This window comes from Balaenoptera ricei, chromosome 8 (assembly GCF_028023285.1).
Source record: "Balaenoptera ricei isolate mBalRic1 chromosome 8, mBalRic1.hap2, whole genome shotgun sequence".
NCBI classification, from domain to species: Eukaryota; Metazoa; Chordata; class Mammalia; order Artiodactyla; family Balaenopteridae; genus Balaenoptera; species Balaenoptera ricei.
In genome coordinates, this window is record NC_082646.1 from 100,102,221 (window position 1) to 100,124,336 (window position 22,116).

The 22,116-nt window shown below is 37.4% G+C and overlaps 1 protein-coding gene across 1 annotated transcript in view; it reads left to right on the top strand.

The window, feature by feature from the left end:
• The window catches only part of CSTPP1 (centriolar satellite-associated tubulin polyglutamylase complex regulator 1), a 195,657-nt gene that overhangs the window by 25,007 nt on the left and 148,534 nt on the right, over positions 1-22,116 (top strand). The window contains exon 2 of the mRNA XM_059931530.1: positions 12,715-12,817. Within this exon, the coding sequence (XP_059787513.1) occupies positions 12,715-12,817 (103 nt within the window). The remainder of the gene's footprint in view (positions 1-12,714; positions 12,818-22,116) is intronic.

Below are 22,116 nucleotides of genomic sequence, written 5' to 3' on the forward strand. Positions count from 1 at the left end.
ACCTTCAAAAACCTCAATTTCCTCAGCTGTAAAATGGGTATAATAAGTATCTACCTTAAATGGTGGATATGAAGATTAAATGAGATAACGCATGGTAAGCACATAGTATAGTGCTTGGCACATAGTAAGTATTTGGTAAACCTTTCCCCTCACAAGGTTTTAAATTTTCTATGTTTATTTTAAGGCCCTTATTGTAGATTTCACTGGGGAGGGCTGGTCCTTAGTAGTCCATCTTCAGAGAACTACTCAGTGATGCTTACACTCAAGATCATATTAAGTGGTTAGTCTAGAGGCTCTTTCCAATGTAGATTTGCAAGCTGGGTGTATAAAAGTCAGACACTGGACTTGTTGCCTGGCAGCACGTGTCCCTGAGTGGTAGTACATGGCTTGCATTGTAATGTCATCAGTGCAGGGGCCAGCTGGCTGGACATGTACTGCCACATAGTCTAGGGACTTCATTCCTCAACGAAACAGCAGCCGGCACTAGGGTTAACAGAAAATGACAAACCAGGCATGGATGAGGGAGGCGCCAGTAGAGCAGCGGGATGTCCTTTGATTTGCTTCTGTTATTTGCATGTCTTTCTTGTGATGTCTGTGAAATGTTCAGAATGACAAAGTTTTTAAAAGACCTGCTGACTCCGCCTGAAAAATGTGAAAAACCTCCCGTTTAGAGACCCATTATGTCCAGCTAGCCTGCATTTTCTATATCTTTTCCTTCATTTTTTATTAATGCAAACATTTGCATGAAGACAGGACCTTTGTTTCTTAAAGAGTTCATCTGCTCCTGCTGCTTACTGGCCCTGCCATGCAAGAGCACAACAGAACCTTTGTTACGCTTTGAGCAAAGCTGTTTATGAACGGTGGCTTACTGAGAACTGCTTCCTGTGCTGTGTGCTTCCATTTTGTCTAAAAGAAAAAAAGAAAATAGTTCTTAGGAGTGAAAAGAATTTGGACTTTCTTTTATTCAAGTGTTGAATGTTGAAATGACAAGTAGCCCCCAAATTTGTGAGGAACTGGTAATTGCATCGAATGCATTTTTTCACTTTACCTTGAACATAATGAGGCTCTTGGTAACAATAGAAGAGACAATTACTTTCTCACTGGAATAGAGAGACAGAACAGTAAAAAGGCAACAGAAAGAAGGGTTGAGAACAGGACAAAAATGGCTTCCTGTAAGAACCCTAATATTGTAACAGAATGTGTTTTGGCACTTAGTGTTTCCCACCTGGAAGGCACAGTCCTGAAATGGTTGAGTTGAATAAAGAATAACACCACAGTTTATAAATAGTGATACATTTTATGTACTCATTCAGTAAATATTTGAATGACTGGTATGTGGAAGACACTGAATGATCCTGAGTGTTATAGGGGATAAAAGACAAATGAGTTATGGTACCTATCTGTCTTTAAGGAGCAGGTAGTCTAACAAAGGAGGTAACACGTGTAACAGAAATAACTCTATATCAAAGTAGAAAGTGCCATTGGAAATATTTAAAATAGGTATTTAGGAAGTTCAGGAAAAGGAAGGTTGTTTCTGGCTGGGAGATAATCAGGGAAAGCTTCCTGACCAGGTGGCATTTGAGTTGAGCCTGGCAGGAAAGGTAGGCTTGGACACTGCAACATTCCAACATTCCATTACTCATTTGAGTAATAAGTCAAAAATTATGTGGCTCTGGTAAAATAGATCCAAAGCATATTTTTATAGGGCACTTTGGTGTTTTACACCATTTATTTTTTTTATTAAAAAAAAAGTTTAATTAATTAATTAATTTAGTTTTGGCCATGCCATGTGGCATGTGGGATCTTAGTTCCCTGACTAGGGATCGAACCTGCCCCCCCCTGCAGTGGAAGCGTGGACCCTTAACCACTGGACCACCAGGGAAGTCCCCACACCATTAATTTAGATGATATGTTAAATGATGGCATGAATTTTCTGTGTAAACTAAACTAGGGCCTCTCTGTCTAGCCTATGCTGTTCCAGTCATTCACCGCATATGACTTTTGTGCACTTTGGCCCTAGGCCTCTAGGCATCTACAAATATCTGTGTTAGCATCCTTTACTTTCATAACAAAAATAGAAACTCAAAGGGATTATTGAGCATTATTATAGCCATATCCCATAAGCAGGGTGTAGACATAGTTCTGAGTGGGGATTTGACATGTGAGACTCTCATTTGAAAAAGAATCTCCACCTTCATACAGAAGCAGTATCAATCAGAAGAGAGAAGACTGGGAATTCTAAGCCCATGAGTTTTCAGCTGCCTTTAATTAGAACTCTTCTGTATCTTTCTGCCACTAGATTAAATGAGACCCTGTTGCTGTTTTATGAGTTATTGTGAGTGCCAACTAATTTTTATGAAACAGTTTGAATGTAAAATGTCAAGTAATTGATAAGTTGTTGCATTAGTACCTTGCTGCATTAATATCACTAATCTGTATATTCATAGTTAAATTGCATATTACCAAACATAATTGCTGATAATCTGTAAATGCATGGTTTGCCACAAAGGCTACAACCTTTAATGACTATGTAGCACAATTAATTTTCACCCTATAACATTAATACTTCCCTGCCTGACGTGACATTATGAGTAGCACATTATGACATTATGATTTGCTCCATGTTTGTCAATTTATAGGGTTTTTTTTTAACTCATGGTGCTTTCTGGAAAATGGTATTGTGAATGTTTATGGAGTTGATTTGATAACTATACTGTTCTACGAGTAACTATTTTTGCAAAGCTTTTGTCATGACAATACTTGGATTCTTCATGTGTCCCATAGATCATAACTGTGGGAAACTTAAGTGCTACTTTAGATTTCTCTGCATTTAGGCAGTGCATTTTGTTATGGTCAGCTATCTGAGTGCTTTAAGTTTGGATCTCTGTAATAGCTTCCTTAAAAAAAAAGAAAAAAGATTTCTGTAGTTTCTGGCACTTGAAATTGCAAGACTCAAACGTACTAATTCTGTATTATGAGATTTAGGCTGGAAATACTGAAGCAATAAGATTTAAGTACTTAGCCTTAATTGACATCTGCCCCTCTCCCCCCCACCCCCGCAAAAAAACCCCACCAGTTTTAGGAAGGAGAAGGGAGAGGGGAGGATTAATGGTTGACTAGAAACTGTTTGAATGTCAAGGGACTCAGCTGTTAACTTACAATACCACCGTTGGTTGAAGGAAGTAGACTTTAGTTTTTTGTCTTCTACTTTACATAAAGACCTTTAGTCACCTCTTGTTTTCTGGTTGTCACAGGTGATGTTAACATATGTGTAATGCTTTCTTTGCTCCTGGCTTATCTTTTAGTATTTGAGTTTGACTAGCTGTATAGCAGCACTGTGGTGGTTTGGGTGTCCAAATGAAATGTATCAGTTTTGTCTGTTTTATAACTGTTAATGTAAAAGATCTTTCCTTAATTTGTACATTTGTTCTTAGAAAATTCCATTTGATACATATGCTCCATAGCTCTTTAAGGGCTGCAGTATAGTGTAGTGCAGACCAAAGGCCTGGATTCAAATCCTGTCTCTGCTGCTTACCAGCCCTTTAACTTTTAGGTAAATTACATGTCAGAGTATTCCTTTTTTCACCTGTAAAATGGCAATATAATAAAAGTACCCATCTCATAGGATTGTTGTGAGCAGTAAATGAATTATTACCTATAAAATGCTTAGAATGCTGTCTTGCATAGAGAGCTTAATAAACGTTGGCTGTCATTTTATTATATTTATAGGTTTAGCTACCATTAAGCAAACTCTGTAATGATCAAGAGCTATTAAAAGAGGGAGGCCTCCTGCATTTATATAAAGGATATTTCTCAAGATATTGATCTGCAATTTGTGATTCATTTACAGTTCTTTTCTGGGGGCCCAAAGTTAAACTTGACATGCAGCTGTTTTATATTCAGAGCTAGTTAGTGTTTAGAGAAGCTTGATTTTGGGTTAACACTTTTACTTTATTTTTCTCCACCACAAGTTTTAAATTTCTTTTTGTATTATACTGACTATGTTAATTGTGAACTCACAATTTTGGTAAGGGACGTAATTAGCTTAAATTAAATATCATACCAGAACAAAATATAGGGTAATAGGTTTATACACTTGGAGTACAGAAGGCCTGTTTGAACAAGACGCAAAACACAAAGGGCACAGATAAATACTTTTGATTATATCAACATTTTAAACTTCTGTGCAATGAAAGGTACCATAAACAAATGAAAAGAAAACCCATAAGGTAGAAAACCCATATTTGCACATATAGAGAATTAGAAAAACCTCAAAATCAAGAAAGAAAAAAGACAACCAGAGAGGAAAATGGGCAAAGGATATTAGCAGATTATTCACAGAAGAGAAATACAAGTAACCATGAAAATATGCTTAACTTTATTTAATTAAGTAATTAAGAAGACTAAACTATTAAAACAACAGTGAGAAACTATTTTATAACTGTTAAATTGGCAAAAATCACAAAGCCTTAGTGAAAACAGTCATAGTGAAAACAGATTTTCTTATGGTGGGGAGGAGTATAAATTGGAATAACCCTTTGTAAAGCAACTGTGTATATCTAGTAAACATGAAGATGTGGAAAAAAGGGAATTCTTGTGTACTGTTGTTATGATTGTAAGTTGGTACAGCAACTATGGAAAACAGTACAGAGAATCCTCAAAAAATTAAAAATAGAACTACTACCATGTGATCCAGCAATTCCACTTCTGGGAATATATCCAAAGGAAACAAAAGCACAAAATGGAAAAGGTACCTACATCCCCATGTTCATGGCAACATACTTAACAATAGCCAAGATAGGGAAACAACCTAAGTCTCCATTGATGGATGAATGGATAAAGAAGTTGTGGAAAAAATACACACACACGCACACACACACACACTGGAATATTATTCAGCCATAAAAAATGAGGAAATCCTACCATTTGCAACAACATGGATGGCCCTTGAAGGCATTATGCTGAATGAAATAAGTCAGAAAGAGATAGACAGATACTCTATGATCTCACTTATATGTGGAATCTAAAAAAACCCACCAAACTCTGAAAAAAGAGATCAGACATGTGGTTGCCAGAGGCAGAGGGTTGGGGGAGGGAGAATAGGAGGATGGTGGTGGTGATGGTAGGACAGGGTGCAGATTTCCAGGAATAAGGTAAATGAGTCCTGGGGATGTTAAGTACAGCATGATGACTGTTGTTAACACTGCTGTATGATGCATGGGAAAGTTGTTAGGAGAGTAGATCCCAAGAGCTCTTATCCAAGGAGAAATTTTTCTTTTTTTCTTTTCTTCTTTCTTTTCTTTTTATTGTATCTATATTAGAAGATGGATGTTAGCTTAACCTATTGCGATAATCATTTCATAGTATATGTAAATCAAGCAATTATGCTGTATTCTTTAAACTTACACAGTAATGTATGTCAATTGTTTCTCAATAAAACTAAAAAAAAAAACTATGAGGATATGTGCATTCTGTGACATGTCAATTCCATTCTGAGATATCTGCCTTAGAAAAACTCTTGCACGTATGCACAGGAAAACAAGTACAAGAATGTTCAATCCAGCACAGTTTGCTATAGTGAAAATGTGGGAAAAACCTGAGTGTTTATCAATAGAGAAGTATTTACCATTGGCAAATAAGTTGGTTCCATATTGTTCCATAAAAGATTTCGAAACATGGTTGAGTGAAAATAGTAAGGTACAGAAAAGTATATGTCATTTACTTAAAAACAAAACCAAGGGCTTCCCTGGTGGCGCAGTGGTTAAGAATCCGCCTGCCAATGCAGGGGACACAGGTTCGAGCCCTGGTCTGGGAAGATCCCACATGCCGCGGAGCAACTAAGCCTGTGCACAACTACTGAGCCTGCGCTCTAGAGCCCGTGAGCCACAACTACTGTAGCCCGCGCGCCTAGAGCCCGTGCTCTGCAACAAGAGAAGCCACCACAATGAGAAGCCCGTGCACCCCAACGAAGAGTAGCCCCCACTCTCTGCAACTAGAGAAAGCCCGTGTGCAGCAATGAAGACCCAGCGCAGCCAAAAATAAATAAATAAATTCATTAATTTAAAAAAAAAAAAAAAAAAAGAGTATCCTTTAAAAAAAAAAAAAAACAAAACCAAGCTCACAAACTGTGTTTATATATTTTTTAAAGTATGAGTACCAAACTGATTGGGAACTGGGATTGGTTTTTAACTTTTTCTATATTGTTTGAATCTTTAAAAATAATTAAATATGTAATTATAAATAAACATTTTTTTAAGTTTAAAGATCATGCCAATACTTTATCCGATTTACCAATTGAAGTTTCTTTTCTAGTATTAACAATGGAGAGCCAGTGTTTTCTAGATAATACAGTGTAAAATGGGACACATTGTAGGTTCTTGGCTTTTTCTTATTTTGTTTTCTTTTTGTTTTTGAGAGCTAGGGTTGAAGTGGAAGGGCATGGGCTTTGGAGTTAAATCTTAAGTTTGAATTCTAGCTCAGCCATTTTTTTAAGACTGAGCAGGTTCCTTAACCCCTCTGAGCTTCAAAAAAGTCTATTTCCTACCTCACTGGGTTGTATAAGTATTGCATGTGCTGGTTTTCCTCATTTCCCCATCTCCTTTGGTCAAAGGAAATTGGTCTAGTGTGGTCTAAGATCAAAGATGGTCTTGTATGGGTGATAAAATATTTTACCAGAACATACTGTGTCCCTGGATCAGGACATACCAGTAAAGATGGAGGATGTAAATAATTAGTTTTAGAGGTTTATTAACTTTTTAAACCATTAAGCTATCTATATGTACTTCACAAGATCAAATACTATATCATGTTAGTGATTTATACATGATATTAAACTTGAAGGTTCTAAACAGTTTACATGACAGGTCGTTGGTTAACAGGGTTACTTTTCTAATCTCAGAGAACAGTCTTAATTTAATTCAGCACTTATTTGTGCCAGCCAGCATCTAAATCTCAAGAGGCTTCAAAGACAAAAATGTGTCTCAAAAGGCCTCTGGTAAGGGAGAAGAAAGTCAGATTTAAAGTTGAGTATGTGTATATGCTCTGCTTTTCACTTACACTGCTCTTGCTCGTGTATCTATTAATATCACATATTGTAATTCATGGGAATATTTTCTAGGGAAACTCGTTTATTCTAATACAGGGACTCTGTATAAAATAATAATATAATAAAATGAGTGGTCTAAATGATGTAGGTAGCCTGTCAAGCAAAAATTTTCAAATGGGACCCCTTATCATTTACTTGCAAAATAAATAGCTAATGCTTTGATGGTATTTATGCTTGGGAAGAGAGTAAAAAGAAATAGTTTTGGACTTTACCCGTATACATTAGAGCCTCCTGAGTAATTAACGGTTAATAAGTGAATGCTTCCCGCAAGTTTAAAGGCTATAGCTGAAATGGGTATAGAGTATGTGTATTATCATATGTGTAGGGTTTTATATAGCCCAGGAATCCTTGAAGATAATCTGTAAACATCCTTGGTTAGATGAGCAGAACTTTAAATAAGTGAGTAGGGGGCTATAGTAGGTTGGCCTCTTGGTGTTCATTAATGTTGAAACCCAATGTCTTGTGAGTTGCGATGTGTGGGAGGGATATGTAGTAACAACGGTAATAAAACAACAATAATAAACATAATAGCTAATGTTTATTGCATATTTACTATGTGCCAAGCACTATGCTAAGATTATTACATAAGTTATTTTATTTACTCCTCACTACAACCTTAGGTGGTAGGTATTATTTCCCAATTTTACAGAAAAGGGCAGAGAGATTAGGTAATTTGCTTCAAGTCACACAGCTAATAAGTGCCAGAGCTAGAAATCAAATCCAGGTCAGCCTGACTCCAGAGCCCATGTTCTCAACCATTGCAATAAATTTCTATGTTGTTTTAATCTGTAAAATTAGTATGTAGCAATAATAACATAATCATTAATATGTTACCTTCTCTGTATATCAAATGTATTCTAAAGAAGCAGTTTATTATTAGACATATTCTTAGTGTCATACCCATTTTACAGCAAGAGTGACTGTGGTATATAGAGATTAAGTGATCAGCAGGAGGTGATTCAATGGAGAACCAAGAAGTTTCTGATCCACAATTGCTTTCACTCGTAAGGTTCATATAAAGATCATACAGTGTTTACTTATCTTTTACTTAGATATTTCAGTGCAGTGCAGTCTGAGATAAGCACTTATAGCTTCAGTACACTGCACTGAAATATCTAAGTAAAAGATAAGTAAACACTATATGATCTTTATATGAACCTTGTGAGTGATGCTATCTGAGCAAGACATGGACTCTTGGGCCTTAGTGTGGATTTCAGAACAGTAGAGCATATTGGTTCATGTCAGAAAACTTAATCCTGGTCTTGTGGAAATCACAGCAAAGCAGAAGAGGAAAAGCCAATCTGAAATGTTTTTCCTTTTCCAAGAGGGCAGCTAAGGTGCCCAGATATCTTTGCCCTCCAGGGGTGCAGGTGTGCAGTTTTTATTCTTTAATCATTCACATAAATTAAAGCTTATTCTTTTGCATTTAAAAAATAACATGAAATGACACCCTCCATGTTTTATTGCCAGACAAGAGCTTTAAACTTCTGTCTCGCTGAAGTTTGGTAAAGTACAAGGATTTTCCATGGCTGGGTGGTACCCTTAACCACAGAAGGAACATTGGAGTGATAAGAGCTGCACATGAAAGAAACCACTAGGGAGCAGCAATTTAGAGAGAGCTCTTTGCACTTGGCTTGTGTGAAATTCTCAGGGAGGAACTTCTTCCTACCTCTGCTGGCTCTTCTTAGCTCCTTTGCTTCACCCACAGATGAAAAGAGCACTAGGGCTTTCTGTTTCTACTTTCCGAACTAGGAATGGGTGGGGTGAATACTTTGTGGTGGGGTGGTTCTTTGTAAGAAACTTTGAAATTTGGGGACAAGTTTTAACTTCACACAAATGCTGATTAGCATGCATACCTATGCAGATGGGGACAGGATATACACATACGCACTCACATACACACATATGAATTCACGTGGACACAAGTGGACCACATCTCTCAGATGATTTTACTATCAACATACACCCCTGCTTTTGTGCTCTGTGTAAAATGAAGATCATACTTATTTCTAAAACTGATTATAAAGTGTCAGTGATGAGGCAGTGTGGTATATAGTGTTAAGAGCATGGGTTCTTGGCAGGACACACCTTGGTTTGAATCTTGGCTTCTCTTCTCACTAGCTGTGTGATCTTGAGCAAGTTACTTTAATTCTATAAATCTCAGTTCTCCCATTTGTAAAACAGAAACATGATCAAAATATCTATCATAGGATTGTTGTGAAGACTAAATAAAATCATGCATGTAAAACAATTAGCATAGTCTCTGGCCCATTGTTGTTCAGTAAGTAGCACAGGTGCTCAAAATTGGTAGAGCTGTTATTATCATTATTATATGTAATATTAAACTCTAAATGTCTGATTGGTAGCTGAATGTTAAATAGGTATAGTCCTTTATTTATATTTGTTTTCTTTTTTCCTTTCCCCTCTCCCTCCCTGCTTTTTTTTTTTTTTTCTCATGCAAAGTCTGTTTTCCAGAAAAGTCCTCCTTTTTTTGAGGAGGACGAAAGTACTTGGATTTTAACTGCTCTGAAAACATTTCTCCCTTAAAGAGCTTTCACATTGACTTTTAGTCCCTGGAGCTAGGGAGGAGAAGCAGCAGGATTTGCTTCTAAGTGGAGCTCTTTCATTTCTACCATCAAAAAACAAAACAAACAACCAAACCAAAAAACAAAACAAAAAAACAACAACAAAAAAACCCCCTAGTCTTGTAGTAGCCTTAGGTAGATCTAAGTCCTAAAAGCCTGTATAGCCCAAGGAAGAAATCTTTTTGTAAGACCAGGATAAGTGAGTGGAATAAGGGAAGGAAACTCAGAGGTGAAAGTATACCTGATTTTAATGTTGGTTTGGCCATTTTTTCTTCCCAATTTCATATATGCTTAATTATAAAACAATTAATGCCAGAAATCGTCTTTTTTTTTTTTTGGCCATGCCACGTGGCTTGCAGGATCTTAGTTCCCCGACCAGGAATTGAACCCAGGGCCAACAGCAGTGGAAGCACCGAGTCCTAACCACTGGACTGCCAGGGAAGTCCCAAGAGATTGTCATGTATTATTTCACGACTTCACTGTCAGTTTTGGCCATTTCTTAGCGAAATAGTTTTCCAGTTGGATGAACTGTTGATGAAGCACTGGTTTTGTTTTCACATCTTTTTCTGGGGTCAGGGTTAGAGAATGTTTGTGGTAGCTGATAGTTGTTAGCTTTGGGAAGCACTCATATTGATAGAATAAGTCATGGAATGTAAACATGTCATTCATCTGGACTTTAGGCTGGTGTAAACATGGTGAAACTTTAGGTAACCACTGTCAAATAAAGACTCGAGTACAGCTTGGGTAGATAAACTTATTTGCTTTATAAGTCTCACTAAACTACCAGGACTTCAGGAATGTTTTTCTGAAGTACCTATTTTTACAAATTTTAGGTAATTCTTTCATATTTTCCTGAAGGATGAAAATGTGAAAGAGGCAAATGCCCATCTCAGTAGCAACTTTGTGGAACTGCTTTTTGGCAGGATATTTATTACTTTTGGGTTTTTTGTTCTTACTGTTCCAGACGAAAGTTGTTTTGTTTGTTTTGCTTTTTTTAAAAAAATAGGTTGGTAAATGGAAATACTGAATTGGAAGTTTCTATATGAAGTGTGTCAGGATACCACTGTTATACCTAAAGACAAAACTCAGGGAAGGGGAACAAGCATTTGGTGAGCACCTGCTATATTAGAAGCTCTGCTGTATTACTGAAGTAAACCTCCAATAGCCCTTTGACATAGGCTTTTAATAAAATATATTATCAAGAAAACCAGGTATTGTGGTTTATGAATAGTAACGGTATTATTATCCACGGGAAACAGGCTTGCAGAATAATTTGCTCAAGGTCACACAGCTAGGATTTGGTGGGACTGAGAATGGAACTCAAGTGTCTTGGAACTCCAAAGCCCAAGTTCTTAACCAGTGATTCTTAAACTACATCAGAAACATCAAGGGTACCTGTGAAAAATTACTGGGCTCCAGTTAGAATTTTAAGGTCACCAAGACTGAGATATTGTCAGATGATCAATCTGTATTTTAGCAGGGTGTCTCAAGTGATTCAGATCAAGAAGTTGATTGACCACGTTTTGAGAAAGAATTAAATTATGTTTCTTTCATCACTTATATGTGGAATCTAAAATATGATACAGGGACTTCCCTGGTGGTGCAGTGGTTAAGAATCGCCTGCCAATGCAGGGGACGTGGGTTCGAGCCCTGGTCCGGGAAGATCCCACATGCCATGGAGCAGCTAAGCCCGTGCGCCACAACTACTGAGCCTGCGCTCTAGAGCTCACGAGCCACAAATATTGAGCCCACGTGCCACAACTACTGAAGCCCGTGCACCTAGAACCCGTGCTCCACAACAAGAGAAGCCACCGCAGTGAGAAGCTTGCACACCGCAACGAAGAGTAGCCCCCGCTCGCGGCAACTAGAGAAAGCCCGCATGCAGCAGCAAAGACCCAATGCGGCCAAAAAATAAATAAATAAATTTATAAAAAATAAAAATAAATAAAATAAATTATGATACAAATGAACTTATTTACAAAACAGAAACAGACCCACAGACATAGATGACAAACTTACAGTTACCAAAGGGGAAGGGGGAAGGGATTAAACTAGGAGTTTGGAATTAGCAAATACAAACTACTATATATAAAATAGATAAACAACAAGGTTCTACTGTATAGCACAGGAAACTATGTTCGATCTCTTGTAATAACCTATAATGGAAAAGAATATGAAAAAGAACATATATATATAACTGAATCACTTTGTTGTACACCAGAATCTAATACAACATTGTAAATCAACTATACTTCAATTTATAAATAAATTAATTAATTAAATTAAATAATGTTTCTTTCCACACTTGATAAAGAAGAAAACAGGTGCAGATTAAATAACTATCCAGGATTAAGCTGTCAGACAGAGCCATGATTCCAACCCAGGTCTGTCTAATTCTAATACTCATCACACCCTGTATTACAAGCCCACGATTAAGTCACACATTTACTCGTCACAACAAATGTAGAAAACATGATTTCTGATAAATTGGGCCACACAGATTTCATGGTCTTATTATTTACCAAGGTTAATAACTTATGACAACTTTATTGAAATTTTCATGGTCCTTAAACTTTTTCAGTGACTTTTTTTTTAATTAAAGAATTGAGTTTTCCTTGCAGTCAGATCATCCATGTTTCAGGCATAGAATCATTACTCCCTGGGATAAATTTCTGGGACATGCAGAAGTGGAAGAGGGTGGAAGGAGGTAGGAAGAAAGAATTCCCAGGTGTATCTGCTAAATGGTGCTAAAGCTCCTCACCCTAATCACTGAAATGAGTGAAGGGTTGATATGAATACTAACAGCCAATCACATGGCAATAGGTTATGTTCTACAGCATCTCCCATTCTACCCATTGAGACTAGCTCAGTTAGGGCCAGCAAGTTTGATTTGCCTATTCCAGTCCACTTCCTAGAACAGAACCAACACCTTGATTGACTTTCATGGCCTACTGGGATTGGAAGGACATTTTTTTTGTATCCCTCTCACTTTCTCTTTGTTTGTTTGTTTGTTTTTTTTTGTAGCCCAGCGCCATGTCCTCACATATATGGAGGATGCAGTATGCCAGCTGCTAGAGAACAAGGAAGATATTAGCCAATATGGCATTGCCAGGTTCTTCACTGAATAGTAAGTACATGAGTGCTTTGCCTATAGCGTGGGCCCAGAGGAGGCTTTTGGAAGCAGGCAAGATGCATGAAAAGTAGAGCAGGGCAATGCTGATTATGTAGTGGTAGTGAATGCTTAGTTTTGGTAGACTGATTGAGGGCTGCCCAAACAGGTTTTGGAACATGCCTTTGGTGCAGCTAGTTTTGTCCAATGATAAGTCTCATGAGTGGTGATAACTATAAAAGTTCAACTACTGCTTTTTTGATCTATTAGATCTGTTTTTTTAGGTTCCTCTTATAATTTTTAACTTTCCCTGTTATTCAGAATATTCACTCTGATTTCCTTTAGTCAGTGTTCCTTTAGCCTGTGTTTTTCTTGGCTGGCTTTTTTTATGGAAATGCTTAGGATGATGTTCCTCTGCAGTTTTCTTTCTACAGGATGCTGTGTCAATCACTTAATGATTTAAGATTATTTCTAGAGGCAGGACATCTTTCACAGATTATATCTTTGAGGAGTAGTGTTTCTTTATAAAGTATGCTTGGAGTGTGTAAAAGTCAAAATTATTATTTTTTAATTTATTAAAAAATTGTTTTCTTCAAGTTTTATTGAGATATAATTGACGTATAGTACTGTCTAAGTTTAAGGTGCACGACATAATGATTTGATTTATATGCATCATGAAGTGATTATCATAATAAGTTTAGTGAACATCCATCATCTTATATAGATAGATAATTAAAGAAATAGAAAAAACTTTTTTCTTTTGATGAGAACTCTTAGGATTTACTCTCTTAACAATTTTCATTTGTAACATGCAGCAGTGTTAATTATATTTATCATCTTGTACATTATTACATCCCTAGTACTTGTTTATCTTATAACTTTATCTTATAACTGGAAGTTTTGACTGCCTTTATCCAATTCCTCCTATCCCCCACCCACCTCTGATGACCCGAAATCTGATCTCTTTTTCTATGAGTTTGTTTTTGAATTATTGACCTATACCACTGTTAGCTCCTGTTACACAACATAGTGATTGGATACTTCTGTACATTTGAAACTGATCACTGCAATAAGTCTAGTTATGATAGTTCACCATACAAAGATATTACATAGTTTTTTGTTTTTGTTTCTTTTTTAGGTATTACATAGTTATTGACCATATTCCCCACACTGTACATTTCATACCCATAAGTCATTTATTTTGCAACTGAAAGTTTGTACCTTTTTTTTTTTTTTTTTTTTTGAAAGTTTGTACCTCTTAATCTCTCTTACCTATTTCTTTCTTTTTGGTATCACAGAACTATTTTTAGGCTGAATGAAATAATCAGTTTAAAATACCTTGGTCTTCATGAAAGGATATGCTAAAGAAATACAAAAAATTATTTTTATTACCAAAATGCCAACATATTTATATAATCATTTGTCTTCTTTTTCCTTTTTTTCTGGTTTATTGTAAGCATTCTAAAAAAGGAAGAATAGCCTCTTATAGACTTCTACTTATGGTGCATCATGAGCTCAAGTCCATCCTCCTTGAAAACAATTTTTTTTTCCTTTCTGTTCTCCAGAGGTTCCTTGAAGATCAGACATCTCTTCTAATGGCCTTAACTTGGGTTGCTGTTAGGGGAATTCTTGACTCCCCCTAGCTCTTTTGCTGAGCTATAAGTCTTGCAAACAAAATCTAGATTTCTTATGGACTGGAATTTCAAGTTCCTGGGAAAAACAGGCTTTCCAGGATCAGAGCTGGTCCCTTCTCTTCTCCCAGTCTTCTAAACGAGGGTGAAGTAGAGCAGGGAATCTCACTTGTTCTCGAGGTATGGGCTGAAGCAAATGAGGTGGGCTGGGAATAAAGACTGAGATTGAATAGCCTTGCTTGCTTTTACAGAACTGACAAGCCTAGGGGTCAAGTTTCTAGGCTATTTAATCTGTACGAGCACCCTTGAGGCTCCTTGCCAAATGAAATATGATTCTTCTGGGGACAATGCTTCTTCCTGGCTTTTTTCGTTTTACTCTATTCCCCCTCCCCCATCTCCTTTATAAGTCTTTTCCCTACTGTGCTGGTTCCTGGAGGGTAGGCATCATTTCTTCTTCATCCCTGTAGTCCCAATACCTGGCATGATGCTTATTATATGATAGGTGTTAGGTAAATGTTGAATCTACAGCTGTATCTGTATTTTAGGTTATTGCATACTATCCACTCTTATTCTTGGTCTTATTATGAATAAGGACCATCTCTTGTTCTTTCTCTCTTTTTTTTTTTGATTCTTTTTGATAAAGTTCTATGTCCTGCCATTTAAGAAGCTGTATACTGGAATTCTCTGGCGGTCCAGTGGTTAGGACTCCGCACTTACACTATAGGGGGGCACGGGTTAGGTCCCTGATCAGGAGCTAAGATCCCACATGCCGCGCGGCACGGCCAAAAAAAAAAAAAAAAAGAAGCTGTATACCATGTATATAGCACTCCAAAAGTGAACCCACTGGTCTATGTAACTAATACTGAACTCTAGTAAGGCTTATAACTGTTTCCAAATGCTATTGACAATAGCTTTTATCTAGCAGTACACTGTTGGAAAAAAAATCTTAAGACTTTTTTCCACAGTGCTGATAGAAATCTAGTTGCCAAGTGAGCAGTTTCTTGTCCTTAGAAAACTAAAAATTACATAATCTATGTGAATGGCACATACCTGACTTTTTAAAAAATAGATCTTTATTGGAGTATAATTGCTTCACAATACTGTGTTAGTTTCTGTTGTACAACAAAGTGAATCAGCCATATGCATACGTATGTCTCCATATCCTCTCCCTCTTGAGCCTCCCTCCCACCCTCCTTATCCCACCCCTCTAGGTCATCGCAAAGCACTGAGCTGATCTCCCTGTGCTATGCTGCTGCTTCCCTCTAGCTACTGAACATTTGGTAGTGTATATATGTCGATGTTACTCTCACTTCGCCTCAGCTTCCCCCTCCCAAGCCCCCCCACCGTGTCCTCAAGTCCATTCCCTATGTCTGTGTCTTTATTCCTGCCCTGCCGCATCAGTACCATTTCCTTTTTTTTTTAGATTCCATATATATGCATTAGCATACAGTATTTGTTTTTCTTTTTTTTTCTTATTTATTTATTTATTTATTTATTTTAACATCTTTATTGGAGTATAATTGCTTTACAATGGTGTGTTAGTTTCTGCTTTATAACAAAGTGAATCAGTTATACATATACATATATTCCCATCTCTTCCCTCTTGCGTCTCCCTCCCTCCCACCCTCCCTATCCCACCCCTCTAGGTGGTCACAAAGCACCGAGCTGATCTCCCTGTGCTATGCGGCTGCTTCCCACTAGCTATCTATTTTACATTTGGTAGTGTATATATGTCCATGCCACTCTCTCACCCTGTCACATCTTACCCCTCCTCCTCCCCCTATCCTCAAGTCCATTCTCTAGTAGGTCTGTGTCTTTATTCCCGTCTTGCCACTAGGTTCTTCATGACCTTTTTTTTTTTTTTCCCTTAGATTCCATATATATGTGTTAGCATACTGTATTTGTTTTTCTCTTTCTGACTTACTTCACTCTGTATGACAAACTCTAGGTCCAACCACATCACCGCAAATAACTCAATTTCGTTTCTTTTTATGGCTGAGTAATATTCCATTTTATATATGTGCCTCATCTTCTTTATCCATTCATCTGTTGATGGACACTTAGGTTGCTTCCATGTCCTGGCTATTATACATACTGCTGCAATGAACATTGTGGTACATGTCTCTTTTTGAATTATGGTTTTCTCAGGGTATATGCCCAGAAGTGGGATTGCTATGTCATATGGTAGTTCTATTTTTAGTTTTTTAAGGAACCTCCATGCTGTTCTCTGTAGTGGTTGTATCAATTTACATTCACACCAACAGTGCAGGAGGGTTCCCTTTTCACCACACCCTTTCCAGCATTTACTGTTTCTAGATTTTTTGGTAATGGCCATTCTACCTGACATTTCTATAACTCTAAAACACCATATAGGCCTGAGGCAAGTTATTTTAAGAGGTGAGCCAACATCAAAGCTCCAAAATCCTTAAAAAAAAAAACAAAAAAAACAAAACTCAACTTGAAAGGTGTGCATATATGATTGAATAGGAAGTAGTATTTGGTAGACAAGGATACCTGAATGGTAGAAGTTCCTGATTTTCCTTTGATTGTGAATTTATCTACTGAAAATCCTTCTTTCGCAGACTTCAGTTTTTTATTGATTTATAGAAGCATAATGAAGTGAAAAGAGCTCTGCCCTGGGAAGAAAAAGAGCTCCTATCCTTATAAGTCCTCACTCCATAATCTTGGGCAAATTTCTGAAATTTTCTTTCTTTCTTTTTTTTTTTTTTTGGCTGTGTTGGGTCTTCGTTGCTGCACACAGGCTTTCTCTAGTTGCAGTGAGCGGGGGCTACTTTTCGTTGAGGTGCACGGGCTTCTCATTGCAGTGGCTTCTCTTGTTGCGGAGCTTGGGCTCTAGGCGCACAGGCTTCAGTAGTTGCAGCACGTGGGCTCAGTAGTTGTGGCACGTGGGCCCTAGAGCACGCGGGCTTCAGTAGTTGTGGCTTGCGGGCTCTAGAGCGCCAGCTCGGTGGTTGTGGCACACTGGCTTAGTTGCTCTGTGGCATGTGGGATCTTCTCGGACCAGGGATCGAACCCATGTCCCCTGCATTGGCAGGTGGATTCTTAACCACTGCACCACCAGAGAAGTCCCTCTGAAATTTTCTGGGCTTCAGTTGTCTCATCTGTGAAATGGGTATAATAAAGTCTAATGTGCTAATAAAAATAACATAATAATTATATATTATAATAAAAAATGTTTTATTAAACTCATACTATGTTTCAGCAACTATAATTCTTTGAAGTAGGTAATATTATTATCTCTATTTTATAGATGAGGAAACTGAGGCTCAGAAAAGTTAAAATAGCTTCTTTAAGTTCACAAGCTAATAAACGACAGAATTAGGAACCAAGCCTCATCTGCAGTATTACAAAGGCCACTATTCTGTACTGGCTCCAAGTCGCTATAATGCCTAATGTTGCTGGAGGCCTAACCAGATGATAATATGAGGTCTCTTCTAGCTATGGTTTCTGGACTCTTTGAAATTTCCCTTATGAACTGTACTTCACACAGTTTATCACATAGCTTTGTCTGGTGACCTCAATTCATTGCCATTTAAATGTTTTATATTGTCCTTTTGGAGGGGATACAATTGGAGCTGTCTCTAAACAATAGGAAACATAATTTTTTTAAAAATGTGTTAAGTGTGCACTTCCATCTCTCAGTTTCAAGTTCAGACATTGAGATTTTCATACATTTAATGGTGGATAATTTACCTTTAAACAATGATAAAAATACGCTTCAAAATCGTTTTTGGAAGGTTTTTCTGCTGATTTTCTTCTATGGATCGGCTTGCCCTCTCACCTGTGCTGTCACTCCTTGGTGCTTGGTGTTTTCCAACAAATCCATGATTGTTCCAGCAAATCTGGATAAGCTGTAAAACATGAGTAGCTAAGCTGTACTGTGTGTGTGTGTGTGTCTGCAAGACTGTGAGCTCTTCAGATCATATTCTTCTGGACACTCTTGAAAGAAGGATACGAAATCCCATAGGATTTTCTTTCATGTTGTATGCAACCTCTACCTCTGAATGTCATCTTTCAACCAATGAAAGGTAAAAGGAATTAATATTTAGAGGTGCCGCTCTAAGAATAGACCAAGTGTCGGCACGGGGTCAGGACCTCTGAAGAAGTACAGACAAGAAAATGAGGCTAGAGTAGCTGTAACTTAGAAACCACAGCAGAGTGTGACCAGGTTCTTGTGGTAAAGATAAAATGAGAAATGTGTTTTTTTAAGACATTGGAAAATAATGATGAGAGAAAAACAGGCTGAAATCTGAGAATTCCTATCACAATTGGGAACCATTCTTCACAGGCTAAATTGATAGTTACAACACTGTGGCATCAGAGAGCTTGACCTCCACATACTAATATAGAAAAGAATGATACTCTGTGGTCTTGGTTGGTGGGCCCAGGAGGGCTCTTTTTTTATAATCAAGTGTCTTGTTTTTGTTTTTTTTTAAATGATGATTTTAGCTTCCTAGGGAAGTTTTCATGATGACTGTTTTGGTTGCAAGTACGTATACAGATATCCTTCATTGATGGAAGTTTTTTTTAAGGATATGTGAGAATATAAGACAGCATTCCTTCATGAATTCATTCATTTAGTAATTATTTTTGAGCACCTACTGTGTGCCAATGTGTATTTGGCAATGAAGAAGATATAGTGGTGAACAAGACAAATAAGGTAATTACCCTCATGAACCTAGATGTTTAGTGAGGGAGATAGTCAATAAACAAGTAAACTGACGATGACGACGATAGCTAATAGTTAATAAATACTTGCTATATGCTGGGCGTGGTTCTAAGCATATAACATGTATTATCTCATTTAATTCTCAAAATACTATGAGATGGAGTATTAGTATTATCTTCATTTTATACATTTGGAAATTCAGGCACACAAAAGTAACATTCCCTAGGTTACACAGCTGATAAGTGTAACAAGATAAACAACAAGGAAGTAACTAGGATAATGTGATATATAGGATGGCCAGGAAGGCCCCTTGGAGGAGATGGCATTTGAGGGCTTATCCCATGGAATGACTGGCTCATCCCATTTGAGAGCCGATACGTTATCTCAGCTCAGGTGACCTACCTTCTTTTTGTCCACCTTTATTACCTAGGCTTTCTGTGTCCAAAAAAGATAATTTGATTGATTTTATGTGCTGCTTCTCAGAGTGGAATACCCTTAACAGGCAGTAGTCATAGAAAGCTATCTTACAGGTAATTGGCCTCCCTCATGCACTGCTCATATATAATAAGTAAAAATAATAAAATAATTAGTCATAACATTATTTGCATTATCTAATATATAGTATAAATATGGAGATGGAAGTATTTATCAGTCTTTGGAAAAAGAACATTAATAATTCCATTGTGATACATATTAATTATCAGAATTCAGTTGGGAACTTGCATGCTTTTTTATATACTCTTGTAGTAAAAGGTACCAGCCTCAAATTCCTTTTTTTATTGTTTTAATTAGAATAAGTCCATGAAATGTGAACTTCATTAATTCACTCTTGGAGAAAAAAAGGAGATTCCAATAGTGCATATTCTTAAATCACTTAAAATGTAACTTAATGAAAACAATGCATGATTATAAAATATGTATTATTTCTTCTTTTTTAAGACAGGTGCTCTAAGCCCTATGAAACTTGACCCACTTCTCTCCTCAGTAATCTAGAACGGTCACGGTGTAAACTTTCAGTTCTAAAATTGGCAAATTTTTTAGGATTATCCACCACCCAGCATTTAAGTAATGTTTTGGGTTCTTCTTGTGCCCATGGTAACGGAGGAGTGGATTTGGAGCAACAAGAAACACATCAGAACAAACTAGGAACTCACTGATTTCCAGGCTCATGGCTTTGAATGAAGGGTGGACTTAAGACTTCTCTGGGCCATTTCTGCTCCATGTTTTCCCAATTTATTGTTGTTAAATTGAGTCAAAATGTGGTATGGTGAAGGAATGGTGACTAATCCTATCATTGGCTTCTTCAAAAGGTATAATGCTTCTCCCGGCCTACCCCTCACCCCCATCTTTTTTCCATAGTTCAGTTCTTAGCTGGAGTTGACACATTGTAACAGAAAATTATCCATTTTTCATTGTCAACATCTGGATTCTCAGACTCAGATAATTGCCAGGAATAGATTTTGCCATAGCTGAAGCAATCCTATCCTCACTGTTATTGGCCCAGGCATTTCTGTTAAGCCATCATTTGTGAAATCTATAGAGGATTCTGGTTCTTTTCCATATTACCAGAGGTATCTTATAGCAAAAGGACACCAGGGAAACATAGTGGTGAGTTGAGAGTCACCAAATCTATTTTGAAACTTAAAAATCCAGGTTCATTGAGGACATAAGAAGCCGCTTATTTGCTTAGAATCCATCTCTCTTCTTCAGTCCCTTCATGTTTTGATTACAGGAAACCATCCAGCAGCACTTGACCTGGTAACTGAGGAAGCCATTTCACAGCCCACTGGTCCCCTGACTCATTTAGAAGTTGCAGTCAAAGGTTATGGAAGTAATAATTGGGCCCAGATTCTTCCTGTCAGGAAAGACCTTACTTCCCCACCCCCTCCCTGCTACAATTTAAGAGAAATTTAGCTGTTGTGAAACTGTTCAATAAGAGGAAATGAAGGAACTCCATCCTTGGCTGAAGTATTCTCAAGACCCAGCGATATTATTTCTGTTTTCATGGGAGCTGCTTTTACAGCTAGCTAGTATAAATTTTAGGTATAATTCTCCACACTAAAATATTTCCCCTTAGAGAAATTACTTGATTTATTTTAATCTATAAATAATATAAAGAACCTTTACTTGGTCCAATCCAAGCCCTGATATTCCTTGCCACTCTGATAATTCCCTGAATACTCCTCTGGCAATCAGGTAGACACACACAAATCTGAAGTAACATGACAATAGTGCTATTAGCAATGTAAAATAGCTAATCAGAAGTTAAGAAACTTTACCTCATCAACAGTAGAGCAATTTAAATTCATCAGTGCTTTTAATTTCTTCCACAATTTGCTCAGAACTCTCGAAGATCTGTGGTGCTGGCGGCACAGGCCTGGCATGAGAGCAGGAAAGAATGACACAATCTGGCACCTTTAACCAGAGGGTTGTTAATGAACTGGGATGGGGGCAGAGGGGAGAAAGGGGAAGGAGGATGGACAGTTAGATTTTTGGCAGCCACACAAAGGTCCTTCTTTCCTGAGAAAAGTGAAATGAAAGTCAAATGAAGCTTCTCTCTGTTATTATGATTTACTAAGATGTTTGTTTGTCTGTAGCCTCCGGCCCCATGGCAGGTGCATCTTTGCATTCCGACTTCCCCACAAAACAAATTCTAAGGATCCTTCAAGAGGGGTCATATCCAACCAGGTTCTTGTCTGAGGCTACAACTGTGATTTCTTTCTTCAACTAACAAATGCAGCTCTGAGCAGCACGGTAGAAACTACCTTATCAGAATATGTTATGAGCATGTAAATTTATTTGAAGACTCATCATTCCAGGATTAGTGAGTTCTGGGGCTGCCACAGTAGGTAATGCCATTTCTGGGGTGGCCATAGAAGCAGCCTTGAATTTATCCCTTTGTCATTAAATAGCATTAATAACAAATGCCTTTGTTAAGGTCCTTGTGTTATATTTTCCAAGTCAAAACAATTGCTAGGGCTGAAAATACCTGTCTC